The sequence below is a fragment of the Bos taurus genome, chromosome 15 (assembly GCF_002263795.3).
Source record: "Bos taurus isolate L1 Dominette 01449 registration number 42190680 breed Hereford chromosome 15, ARS-UCD2.0, whole genome shotgun sequence".
In the NCBI taxonomy this organism is placed as follows: domain Eukaryota; kingdom Metazoa; phylum Chordata; class Mammalia; order Artiodactyla; family Bovidae; genus Bos; species Bos taurus.
The window spans coordinates 52,944,359-52,957,481 of NC_037342.1; the positions used below are offsets into that span (position 1 = coordinate 52,944,359).

Below are 13,123 nucleotides of genomic sequence, written 5' to 3' on the forward strand. Positions count from 1 at the left end.
TATTATGACCTTGGGAAAACTGATCTTCAGTCACTTCGTCTGGAAAATAAGGGCTATCTCACCAGACTTGTTATAAGAAATAAATACGAGGGGAAAAAAACCATAATAGTTATTTCCAAAGACCAAAGTACAAATGTCAGTCTTAAAACCTCCACCAGGTAGTCCTTACAGAGGAGTAAAACGTGCAGGGCCGGGTCACTGCAAAGAAAGATTTTTTTTTTAACCCTCAGATTATTTCATTGTATTTTCAGGCTATCAGCTTACTTATTAAGGTCCTCTAGCTGACAAACTGCCATGTCAAATACAAATCTGGGGACTTCTCTGGTAGCCCAGAGGTTAAGATTCCATGCTTACATTGCAGTGGGCACGGGTTTGATCCCTGGTTGGGAAATTAAGATCCTACATTCCATGTAGCATAGCCAAAATAAATCAATTAAAAGACATTTTTTAAAAAATCGGCTTCTTGAACTGAGTAATTTTTTTTTTTTTTTTTAAAGAAAGCATTCTAGAGGGGGAAAAAAACTGGTGGAAAATGCTAGTAAAGTCTGAACATACCAATTTCCTAGCTTTGCAACCTTGAAGGCCGTGTCTTTTGTGGGGAGGGGTAAATGACATATTGAACATGTTTGCTGTATACTGAAGCCAAGAAATTCATTTAGGGCTCAGCACAGGAGTGGGGAGAGCATGTGAGCTGGTGTGGCCCAGCAAAAGATGGGGAAATGGCCAGGAAAGGATGTAGAGAAGGAAGGTTTTCAAGGATAAAACCTTGGTTGCTCTTTGTGGTAGTGAGACAATGAATATATAGACCCAGGATGGGTAGACTTTAGGTACCAGCCTAGCTTCAATACTTTCCTCAACAGTTCTTCATTGTTTCACCTATAAAATGATGAGTTAGTGTAAGGGGGTCCATCTGTTCTCACACTTCAGAACTCTTTTCTAACTGGGTTTTTGAAATTCTACTACATGTCAATGGTTTGGCCCCATTAAATTTATTACTCCCAGCTGTCTTGTAAAGGTGGCATTCACAGTCCTTTTTCTTTTTGCAAAGGATATACTGAAGCCCAGAAAGGTTAATAATTTATCTGATGTCACATAGTTTTTAAGTGGCAGAATCAGGTCTATAATCTAAGTCACTAACCCCATATCCCATATTCTCTTCCCTATATGGTATACTCATTGCTGTGCACTGTGATAACCATTAACTGAGCATCAGTGATGAGCACGGTGCCAGAGGCTTTATAAACATTCTCATGGACCGGTGAACCAGCCATCTGTATAGATCATTATCCCATTTTACAGTTGAGGAAACTGGGATTCAGAGAGGTTAAATAACTTGCTCAAGCTTGCACAGTTCATTAGTGGCAGAGCCTAGATTCTACTCCAGATCTGACAGAAGCCAAAACCTGTCCTCTCCTCAGCACATATACCAGGCCTCTAGTGACACTTGGACACTCTCACCATTAGAACATTTTAAGAAAAGAAGAGAAAAAGGAAAAAAACAGAAAAGTAGACAATGTTTAGATCTTAACTACACTTCAAACTTCTAGCAGAGAAACATTTCTGAGACCTTTCAGAAAAAGAAATGTCTCAGTCTGTAAAGAGCCCATTTTCATGGTCAATCCATGTAAAGCATATTCAAGTGTTTACTGTACTTACTATCTTTATTGTAAGCTGGAGCTGCCACAACAAAATAACACAGATTGGGTGGTTTAAACAACAGACATTTCTTTCTCACAGTTCTGGAGGCTGAAAGTATGTGGATCAGGGTGCCAGTCTGGCTGAGTTCTAGTGAGGGCTCTCTCTCCGTGGCTTGCTAATGGCAGCTCTCTTGCTGTGCCCTTCTGAGGCAGGAGAGAAATACCCAACCTCAGCCCCCACCACCAGGATAAAGCAACTGGAAATTCATTTCCTATAGACCAAAACTCCAGAACAAGAATAGCAGGACAATTAAGGGAGAAGGCTGGGCCCTGCCAAGATCATGTATTTCTCATTCTCAAAGTCAGAAGACCTCTTGGACTACACATGTGCAGAAAGGTTCCTTGGCGGTCAAAGAGGAATACTGTCAAGGGATGCGTGCACACACATGGGAGGATCCTGAGATATACCAAATATGGACTGTGAGCCAGGAAAAATCAAAATGATTGGCCAAAGGAAACGGGAAGAAATGCTCCATAAAAGTAATTCAAACTGAGGGTGCAACTCAGCAAGTCAGGGAGTCTCCCTCTGAGTCTGCCCATGTGTCTATCCACACACACTGTACTCTTTTTCCTCTTAATAAATACTTCACTTGCTTCACTACTTCCTCTCTTTGTGGAAAATCTTTTCTGCAAAGTCAAAGGGCCAGGGCCCTTGTCGCTGACCACTGCCTAGTGGCTAGGATCTGGTACTTTTACCACCATGACCTGGCCTCAATCTCTGGCTGGAAACCAAAGCCCTGCTACAAGCTGTTGCAGGCCAAGGCCACCCAAGATCACTCCCATAGCAGAGAGAGAACTCTGGTGTCTCCTCCTCTTCTTATAAAGGTACTAATCCTACTGTGAAGGCCCTCCTCTCATGACCTCATCTAAACCTAATTATCTCCCAAAGGCTCCATCTCCAAATACCATCACATTGCGGGGCCAGGGTTTCAATGTATGAATTTGGGGGGACATAAACACTCAGTCTACAACACTACCTATATTTTCAGTCTTTTAAAGTATATGAACAGATTATATTCTTTAAATTAACTTTTCCAAGATGTGCAAGGAGCTAGTTATAACCACTTCATAGGATTACTACAAATATAAAAATAGTCTGTAAAACACTGAGCTCAATTTTTGGCACATATTAAGTGTGCGGTAAAGGAGCTTTAAAAAGGAGATATAAAGAGACAGAGAACTGTCAACTGGCTAGAAGACAGCTGTTTACTGGAATACACTATTGCTGTGATACTGTGATTTATAAAAAGCATATATTTAGTCTTCATCCCTGTTCCTGGCACAGGGTTCCTAAAAACCTGTGAAATTTTCCTAAGTGATAAGAGCAATAAAGATGCCTTTTCTTGGGGGGGGGGGGGAGGGGTCCATGCTATGCTATGGGATCTTACATCCCAAACAGGAGGAGAGGGACTGCAGGTTGAATCAAACTCCAATGGTCAATCATACCTATACACCTAAAGAAAGAAAGAAAGCAAAAGTCCCTCAGTTGTGTCTGACTTATTGCAACCCCATGGACTATACATATAGTCCATGGAATTCTCCAGGCCAGAATACTGAAGTGGGTAGCCTTTCCCTTCTCCAGGGGATCCTCGCAACCCAGGGATCAAACCCAGGTCTCCCGCATGGCAGGCAGACTCTTTACCAGCTGAGCCACAAGGGAAGCCCAATAATACTGGAGTGGGTAGCCTATCCCCTCTCCAGTGGATCTTCTGCATTGCTGGTGGATTCTTTATCAACTGAGCTATCAAAAATCAAAAAGGACAAAGTTCAGAGAGCTTCTAGGTTGGTGAACACCTAGAGGTACAGGGAGAGTGGCGCTCTCTAGAGGATCCACATTCCTTTCTGTATTCATTGTTTTGCATCTCTTCCATCTGCCTGTTCCTGAGTTACATCCTTTTATAATAAACCAATAATCTAGTGAATAAATTATTTTCCTAAGTTCTGTGAGCTGCTCTGGCAATTAATTGAACCCAGGGAGGGAGTTATAGGAACCTCAGATTTACAGCCAGTCGGTCAGAAGAACAGGTCACAACCTGGACCTGTGATTGGCATCTGAAATGAGGACAGTTTTATGGGACTGAGCTCTCAACCTGTGGAATCTGACATTATCTCCAAGTAGACAGTGTCAGAATTGAGTTGAATTGTGTCAGAATTGAGTTGAATTGCAGGACACCCTGCTGGTGTCAGAGAATAGCTTGGTGTGGGGAAAGAATCCACACATTGGAATTGGTGTCAGAATTGTAACTGCAAAGCTGTATTTTATTTCCCTATTTCAGAGGGAATTTCAAATCAAGAATTTTTCCAACTTCTCTATTCCTTGTAGCCACCACCCTTTTACCTCTGAAGCAGACAATACCACAATGGACCTGACCCTCCACTTATACTGCCCTGACTCCGAGCCTACCCCAAACTGCTATCAGGAGCTAGCTGCTTGCTCCTCAAACGTGAGGCTCCCTATTCCTAGAAACTGAAAAGACAATCCTTTCCCCTAGCTTATCATTGGAAGCAGTGAAAGAAGCACATATTTTAAGACAAATCAGCTTGCTATAACAGAAAGCATTATCACTTTGAAATCATAAAGACCCGAGTTCAAATCTTTCCTCATCCTTCAGAAGCTATATAATACTGGCCAAATAATACAACATGAATTAAACTATCAGTTACTTTAACTTAAAAGAAGAGTACTATGGAGTTTATGATTAGTAAGATTATAATTAATGAAGTACCTAGTATGTACTTGCCAAATGGTAATTAAAACTCTTTAATATAACCATTATTTTTACCAACAATAATAGTGAATGTTTATTCTAATGCATTGTATCTGACATCTGTTTTACAGGTTACCTCACTTGGATCTTTATTTCTTGCAATTTGGAAGAAAAGATAATTTGAAAATTTGCCTACTCCATAACACCTAGAAAAGCTAGATAAAAAGTATAACAAACATTTTATGTTATATAACAAATATAGGCAGACTTGAGATTTTAAGAAAGAGAAGAAATCTCCTGAGGTCAAAAAATGAAAAGGAAATTGAAAAGTAGAGAGAAAACTGGAAGCTTAGGTTAAAAAAGAAAATTTCCTTAAGAATTGAAACCTTGGCCTGTGCAAAGTTTGAATGTATTCTACTTATATGGAGTTTACACCATCTTAGTCTTGAATCTGCAGTCTTAGAATCCCAGCAGAAAAATTAAAACATAGTTCCAGGCTGATAATAATCCTTGGTGATTAGTAGAAACAAAGACAATCCCCCCTCTTTCCCTGCAGAGGAGTACTAATTATCTCATTTAATTCTCACAACTATCCTATGAAATAGTATTATCCCAATTTATAAAAGAAATTCAAATTTAGAAAGGTTAAGTGATTTGTCCAAAGTCATCTTGCTATTATCCGAAAAAGCTGGGATTTGAACTTGCTTGTTGTTCATTCAGTTGAAACACATGTATCAATATGTTATACTGCTAATCTTTGTGCAAATCAATAGATAAATGCAACTGTTTCTTTCTCAGGTTTAGCAACTCAGTAAGAAGGAAGGCAGCCAGGATCACATGAAACCTGAAGGATTCCCACCTGCTCTGTCTACCAAAGCAGCTCCATCCCCTCTGGCAAAGGACTTAGGTTGCTGGAATATTCTGAACCAGGAAGAGAAAAAGCAACAGGCTCCCTGAGCTAGTGGGGCATAGGATACTGCCAAATGGATCCTGGTTACTGATATTAACGGTATTAGAATAAACATACTATAGAAGCCCAAACAGAATGTATTTACTATTGGAGTTAAGTCAGGATAATAAAGCTGTTGTGATAAACACAAACATGTGAAATTGAAAATTAATGATGACAGCTTAGTCACATCAGGCTCAATATATTCCTAAATATTATTTGGGTTGCACAGCATTCAGAAAATCCTGATTTACAAGCATAAATAGCTGAAAATGTGTTAGCACACACTGATCGTCTTGTGTATATGCAGGTTTTATAAAAATAGTTCTAAATATTTTTCAAAAATCATATCAAATATTTGAGGATTTTTGAAGCCCCAGACCCCACAATGTTCTAACAGTTGGAACAACCAGACAAAAAAGTTCTCAGAGATCCCTCTATTCTCAATCTAGAAGGCTATACAGCATACATAGTAAAGTGCAAATTTATAAAAAGAAACAAGTACGCTCCACACACCCTCTCTCCCTTCCAGGGTGAAACTCTCTATCCTCCCATCTCCGATTCTGCCACCACAACTGTTATAATTAACTCTACTTTTTAAGCTCTATTTCCCATTCTCCTCCCCCCCACACACCCCTTTCTACTCTTTAGTCCAGCTAATCTCAAGTAGACTGTACCTTGACCATACTTTCTTACCTCCAGGTGTTCATTCATACTGTTATCGTCACCTTGGATTTATTTTCATTATATTTTTTAAGGCTCATGATATACTAAGCACCATGCTAGATAATTTATATATATTTTCTCATTTACTTCCATTATGATACATCCTGCCCATTCTTAGTTATTTGTAAATAATAACCATTATTAAGTACTTACTTGGTGCCATATATTATCTGATGAGTGCCTCACACTGCTCATTTAATCCTTGTAGCAGCCCATGAAACATGGTAACACTATTGACCTCATTTTATAATGCGAACACGAGGCTCTGGAACGTTAAAAAACTTGCCCAAGGCCAGGTAAGGGAGAGAATCCCCCCTGGAAAAGTGCTGTCTGAGCTCAGAAAGAAGATGTTAAAGGATAGGGTGAAGCTGTTAGGAGACAATGGCATTCTAGATAGAGGGATGACATTCACAAAGGCAGTGCAATAGGAAAACAGCGTGGTGTGCAGTCAGGAAAGAGATCAGCCTTCAGAATCAGCAGGCCTGGTTCAAAGACCTAGCTTTGTTCTGTGAATTCACTGCAACTATATTTTTCTCATCTGTGAAATGGTGATAATAGGCTTCACCATGTATAATTAAGATTAAAGTTAAACATGATATGTAAAAGTGCCCAGTACAGGACTAGGCCTATGGTAGGTACTCAGTAATAAATAAATGTTACCTCCCTTCCTTTCCCCTAGAAGCAGTTCAATAATCCATGGTCTTAAGAACATCATTTTTATCTCCACTAAACTCCAGACATGTCTCCCTTCTACAAGTTTCCAAGCTTTACAAGGGCTTTTGGAGGTGTCGTATGCCAAAAGTCATGGAGCACCTTATGTGGTAGGGTCCTTAACCACCACTTCTCAAACTCAGAGTCATTCTCATACCACTCACCTGTGTAGGCCATGTTCTTCGGGTTGCCATAAGGAGCCCCAGGCTGCACGGGGCTATAAACAGGGTTCATTGTGGACAACTGAGAATCCTACAGAAAAACAAACAAACAAAAAGCAGCATTGATTATTGATTGCTCATTTTCCCTGACATCAGCTTCTGATCTATAATCTTCAAGTGACACAGAGAAGCAACGTAGTATAACAGAAGGAGGACTTAAAAAAAAAGGCCACTTGTTTGTACTTGGCCCTCTGCTAGACACTTTTCCCACTGTACACATGAAGATACTGAGAGGCAGAGAAGTGACACAATTGGCCTAATGTCAGCCCCAGCCTTTTGATTCTCAGCTCAGTCCTAGTCCCACTACCCCATAAATTCAGCTACCATGAGTGTACTGTGTGGCACTGGCCAAGTCTCTTCCCCTCTCTGGGCTTCAATGTCCTAACATAAAATCAATTACTTCAGGTTCTCTGCGGTCCTTTCTAATTCTAAGGATGCCTGTCTATGAGCTGGGACAGGATGCACTTCTACTGCTCACCAGGGGAGCCCCAGTGCCTGGTAATAAGCACAACAGACTGCTGGAAGAAGAGCAGCAAGTGTGTTATCCACCCTTTGCACTTACAGAAGACAAGATACATTAGTAAGCAGTTTTGGGGGAAAATGGGAATTTATTAACATTGACCATTTTAATGCAAACAAGGAAACACAGCCAAGGTCTCTTTCAAAATTTATTCAAGGGAAAGAAACAAACTTGGAAATTTGTGTGCAATAAGTATCACCTGCACAAGTGCCCTGTTAATTACCCCAATGAAGCACATTCTCCATTCTGATTAATGGAATATTAAGCTCTATTAGCCAGCCAATTTGTCCCACCTTGTTTAGGGAACCAACTCTGATACACAGGCCAACACATGTTTGAAAACGTGTCTCCAAATACATTATTTACACTTCATAAAAATCAAGCTATTTCCTCCTAACTAGGCTCACATGATAGAAAGGCAATATTTTAGGTCATTAACTTCTTCCACAGCACCTCAGGAAAGGAAACAAGTCAAATGCTGAAGACAAGCAGTTAAAGTCAACAGCTGGCTTGATGACAATTGCTCTGAGATTAATTAGCCTGTCCAGGGTTCTGGAATGAAAGGTGGAGGAAAGATGGGTTCCCAAAGAGAGGAAGGTGGGGCAAACAGGTAAAAAAGAAAATGCCATTGGTCAAATTCAGATGACAGAACTTCTTGAAATGTACCCAATGTGCAGCCCTGGCAAATCACCCCAGGGCAACAGGCTAGATTAAACTATCATCAGTTGACAAAATGAAAGTGAACAACCTGATGAAAGTTATAGGAAATATACACATTCCGGCACAAATTAAGAAAAAAACATACTCGCAGCCAGAGTTATCCAAGAACACTGCCAAGAACGTGCGTGTGTGCTCAGTTGTGTCCGACTTTGTGATACAGACTGCAGACCACCAGGCTTCTCTGTCCATGGCATTTACCAGGTAAGAATGTTGGAGTGGGTTGCCATTTCCTTCTCCAGGGGATTTTCCCAACCCAGAAATCAAATCCACATCGCCTGTATCAGCAAGCAGATTCTTTACCACTGCACCATCTGGGAAGTCCACAGTCAAGTACATTCTCTCTCTTAATATAAGCACTCTCCTAGCAAGGTGCTAAGAGAATTCACAGATATTAAAATACATTGCAAACTACAAAGTGGAATGCAGATGTAAATAATGATGGTAATAGCCTTGGATCGCTCTTCTACCCAACGGGTTCTCTGTTAAATAAGCCAGGGTAAGGAAGACTGCTAAGCAGCACAACGGGTCCTATAAATATCTGAGCACTCTCCTACTGAGAAGCTACTCTGTGTTGCTGATTGGATGAAGTCTGAAATTGCTCTTCATAACCAAAGAAACTCATCAGTTTTGAAACTGGTCTCCTGCTGCTCAAAAATGAGAACCACAGCCTCAGAAGGAGACCATGCCTGAGCAGCACTCCACAACAGCGTGGACTCCAACCTCAACTAATGACTGGCAGAAATGAGATCTGCCAGGGGTTCAAAATGTGGAATAAGAATACGATAGGCAGATAGAGTTCCTGGCATTCAAGGGAAGGTCAGCCTTTTACAACAGAATCCACACATTAATAGTTTCAGGGACAGGCTAAAAATGAGTAGGAAGATCACAAGCTCTATTATCAGGCAGATTTAGGTTCAAATTCTGGAACTGCCACATACCAAACGTGGGACCACAGGCAAGTCCACTAACTTTCCTGAGCCTCAGTTCCCTCTAGACTCAAAATGGGAAAGAATAACACATTCTTTGAAGAGTTGTTGTAGGTATTGTTTTAGAGCTAGGTTTATTGAGGTACAATTTACATGTAGTAAAACTTACTCCTTTTAGGTATACAGTTCTATGAGCTCTGAAAAATGTATATAGTTGTAGAAACACCATCACAATTAGGATACAAAGTATTTTCACCATCCCCAAAAGTTCTCTATCTTTGGGGTCAACACCCTCCCCATAAATCCTAACTGTGGCAACCTCTAATCTGTTTTCTGTTGTTGTTTTGTATACTCAAATATCAACTTTTATTGTAACAAGATGAAAAAAGTGAGGCTGAAAAATGGCAAATGAACAGTCTGAGGTCACAAAGTAAGTAAGGGACAAGGTTAAGAGTAGCACCCCAAATCAAAGACCTAAATGAGACAGATAAAAAGATAAAACTCATAGAAGAAAAAAGAAAAGATAGCAAAACCTTTACAACCTTGGATTTGGCAATGGTGTCTTTATTATGATTCTAATAGCCCCTGAGAGATCCCACCATGGAGGCAATTCAAATCTACCTACTGGGTCCTTGCCGGACACACACAGGCAGTTATGAGAAAATAAAGGCACTGACTGTCTGACTTCTATTCCTGCCAGCTGTATAGGATATTAGCTGCCACATGCTATCAATCCAACCTGATTTCACTTCTTAAGATAAGTGCCTGAGGTGTAAGTCCCATCTAGCTCCCTCTCTAGGGCTGAGTATGGAGTTGCCCCTGCTCCCTGGGGTTGAACCACAGTAAGTCTACATTACTTGTGTCAGCAAACACAACTCTGCAATAGCTTCCCATCTCATTCAAGATAAAATCCAAAGTCCTTACATGCTTCAGTCATGCCCGCCTCTGCAACCGTATGGACTGTAGCCCGCCAGGCTCCTCTGTCCATGTGATTCTCCACGCAAGAATACTGGAGTGGGTTGCCATGCCCCTCCTCCAGAAGACCCAAGCGGGATCCTCCCCACCCAGGGATCCTTCCTATGTCTCTTACATTTTCTGTACTGGCAGGCAGGTTCTTTACCACTAGTGCCACCTGGGGAGCCCCTATACAGGTCTACGAGGCCTAATATGATCTGGTCTCACATGCCCACCACTCTGGTTGCAACTCCTACTACTATCTCTTGATTTCTACACTCCAATCACAATGACATTCTTGTTCCCTGAACACACATGTATGCTTATGCCTCAGGGCCTTTGCACTTGCTCTTTCTCACACCAAAAATGCCCTTCCCCAGATATTCAAATGACATACTCCCTCACTTCATTCAGGTCTCTGCACAAATGTCACCTTGTCCGAAGTTAATTCCTTAGCCAACCTATCTAAAAATAACTCCTACTGTTATTCTCTGTCCCCAATCTCTGTTTTACTTTTCCCATTGACCTCAATCACTAACTGATATCCTTTCTTGTCTATTTGTTTATTCTTTCCCCCATTAGAGTTTTAAGTTCCATAAGAACAAGGATTCTGTTTATTTTTTCTTGTATCCCCAATACCCAAAATATTACCTAGTATATAATGGTCACTAAATGCATAGTAGGTGAATACGTAATGAACCATCCTTCATGCTTCCCTCAAAAAACAACTTTGGAATAGTTTCAAGGTGTTTGGCACTTCTTGGCATATTTCAGTTAACAACTTGGCTTCACATCTCTCCAGCATTTATTTCCAACGTTCAGAGAAGCCTCTACTGATAACTCATCTTGGGCAGTACAAGCAATGGTGAGCTGAGTGGCAGCATGATGACTAAGGAAAACAGAGAGAGGTGCTACAGACTTCCCTCCTCGTGGAGCTGGACTTCATCCCCAGACTGTTTGACAAGTAGCCTGCTGCTGCTGCCCTCAAAAATATCTGAACAATCTCTGTCAAATCAATAGCAAAATCTATGAGCACAAAATGACAAGAAAAATTTCAGGGGTGAAGAGTGAACACTTAGAAGTACCATATGCACAACAGGTTGCAGTGTTTAAAATTAATGTAGTTTACAAACTACCTATATTAGATGGTCCCCAAATTATGAGATTTCGGCTAAGATTTTTCAACTTTACAATGGTACCAAAGCAATATGCATTCAGTAGGAAAATACTTTGAATTCTGAATTTTGCTTTTCCTGGGCTAATGTATGCAGCAAAATACTCTCTCATGATATTTGGCAGCAACAGTAAAAAGCTACAGCTCCCAGTCAGTCAAAGGTAAACAACCAATTTACATGTGCAACCATTCTGTATCCATATAACCATTCTGTTTTTCACTTAAAATATAGTATTTAACAAATTATATGAGATATTCAACATTACAAAATAGGCTTCGTGTTAGATGATTTTGCTCAACTGTAGGCTATTGTGTTCTGAGCATGTTTAAAGTAGGCTAGGCTAAACCATGATGTTTGGTAGGTTAGGTGCATTAAACGCATTTTCAACTTAAAATGGGTTTATTGGGATGAGATGGCTGGATGGCATCACCGACTCGATGGACATGAGTTTGAGTGAACTCTGGGAGTTGGTCATGGACAGGGAGGCCTAGCGTGCTGTGATTCATGGGGTCGCAAAGAGTCGGACACGACTGAGCGACTGAACTGAACTGAACCTCATTGTAAGTTAAGAAAGATATAGTTTACAATGAGATTTTAATCACTATTTCACGTGATCCTTTGAAGTAAGCAACACAAGGATTACTAATTTCATTTGACAGATAAAGAAATTAAAGCTTACAGGTTTAATGTTTATTAAGATGGATACTATTAAAAAAAAAAAAAAAAGATATAGTGTCTGCCCAAAGGAGGCTATGGTCTAGTTAGGGAATTTTAAAAGTTAAATAAAAATAAACATGCCAAAAATAATGAAACTTTTAAGTTCAGAGGTGGAACTTCTGGAATACCTAAATTGCTTTAACCCTCTTCCCTAAAAGCAACAATAAAACTGAACAAACTGTCAAAAACAACTATTTTGGGCCTCTGAAAATTAACCAAAGGCATACACCAAACTGAGAAATGGTTATTTAAGAAGAATTACTGAACCATATCAAGAACAGTGAGAATCTGTAGCATTTTAGGCTCAAGCTGCTTCTACCCTCTAGCCCCCAACTCCCTGGAATAATTCCATCAGGCCAGGCCAGAAGGATGACTTGCCAGAGTGGACTGATTTAATTTGACGCTGAATGTAGAAAATTTTCTCTGGATATTGCCCAGAGTCATTGTCAAAAACAACAGAGGGACAATCTGGGGAACAATAGTAAACTATTCAGGAAGGCCACTACTGCAGCTGGCCTAAGGTCGTAATACTAGTTAGGGCAGCCAACAGGCCTGCAGATAAGCCAGAAATTTTAAAGGGAGTTCTAGGGAACAAAAGATGAGACCCACTATGGGATCCCTGGTGATGTGTAAGGTTTCATACATGCTAAGGAGAAACTGGAGCAGTTCTAGGTATCTATAGACCCAATGTGCATATAAGGCCTTGAACACACTGAAAGTAAAGGCTGGAGCAGAACTGCAAAAATTGCCTGAACTTTGAATGCATTCTCCCATCAACAAACAAATCCATCAACAAAGGGTGGAAGACTTCCTGGCCTAGGACTGAAGCCAGTTATTGTTGACTACTAAACTATGCTGACCCAGGGGTGACCTTTAGGAAGCCTAGTTTAAAAATTAAAATAACATTTAACAAAATATTCCCTGGTGGTCCAGTGGCTAAGACTCCATGCTCCCAATGCAGGCGGCCTGGGTTTGATCCCTTCGTCAGGGAATTAGATCTCACATGCCACAACTAAGAGTTTGCATGCTGTTAAAGATCCTGATTGCTGTAACTAAAAGAACCCACAGCCACACACTACAAAGACAGGCGCTATGAAGT

At 40.5% G+C, this 13,123-nt stretch overlaps 1 protein-coding gene across 10 annotated transcripts in view; it reads right to left on the reverse strand.

The window, feature by feature from the left end:
* FAM168A (family with sequence similarity 168 member A) overlaps positions 1-13,123 on the reverse strand; it is a 202,528-nt gene that overhangs the window by 61,053 nt on the left and 128,352 nt on the right. For 9 of the 10 annotated variants that reach the window (XM_024975429.2, XM_059874901.1, XM_059874898.1 and 6 more), the window contains one exon: positions 6,956-7,043. In XM_024975429.2, coding sequence (XP_024831197.1) covers positions 6,956-7,025 — 70 coding nt within the window. In that variant the 5' untranslated portion in view covers positions 7,026-7,043. Of the gene's footprint in view, positions 1-6,955; positions 7,044-13,123 lie in introns of those variants that run through there. The other variant, NM_001205572.1, reaches the window with a different exon arrangement.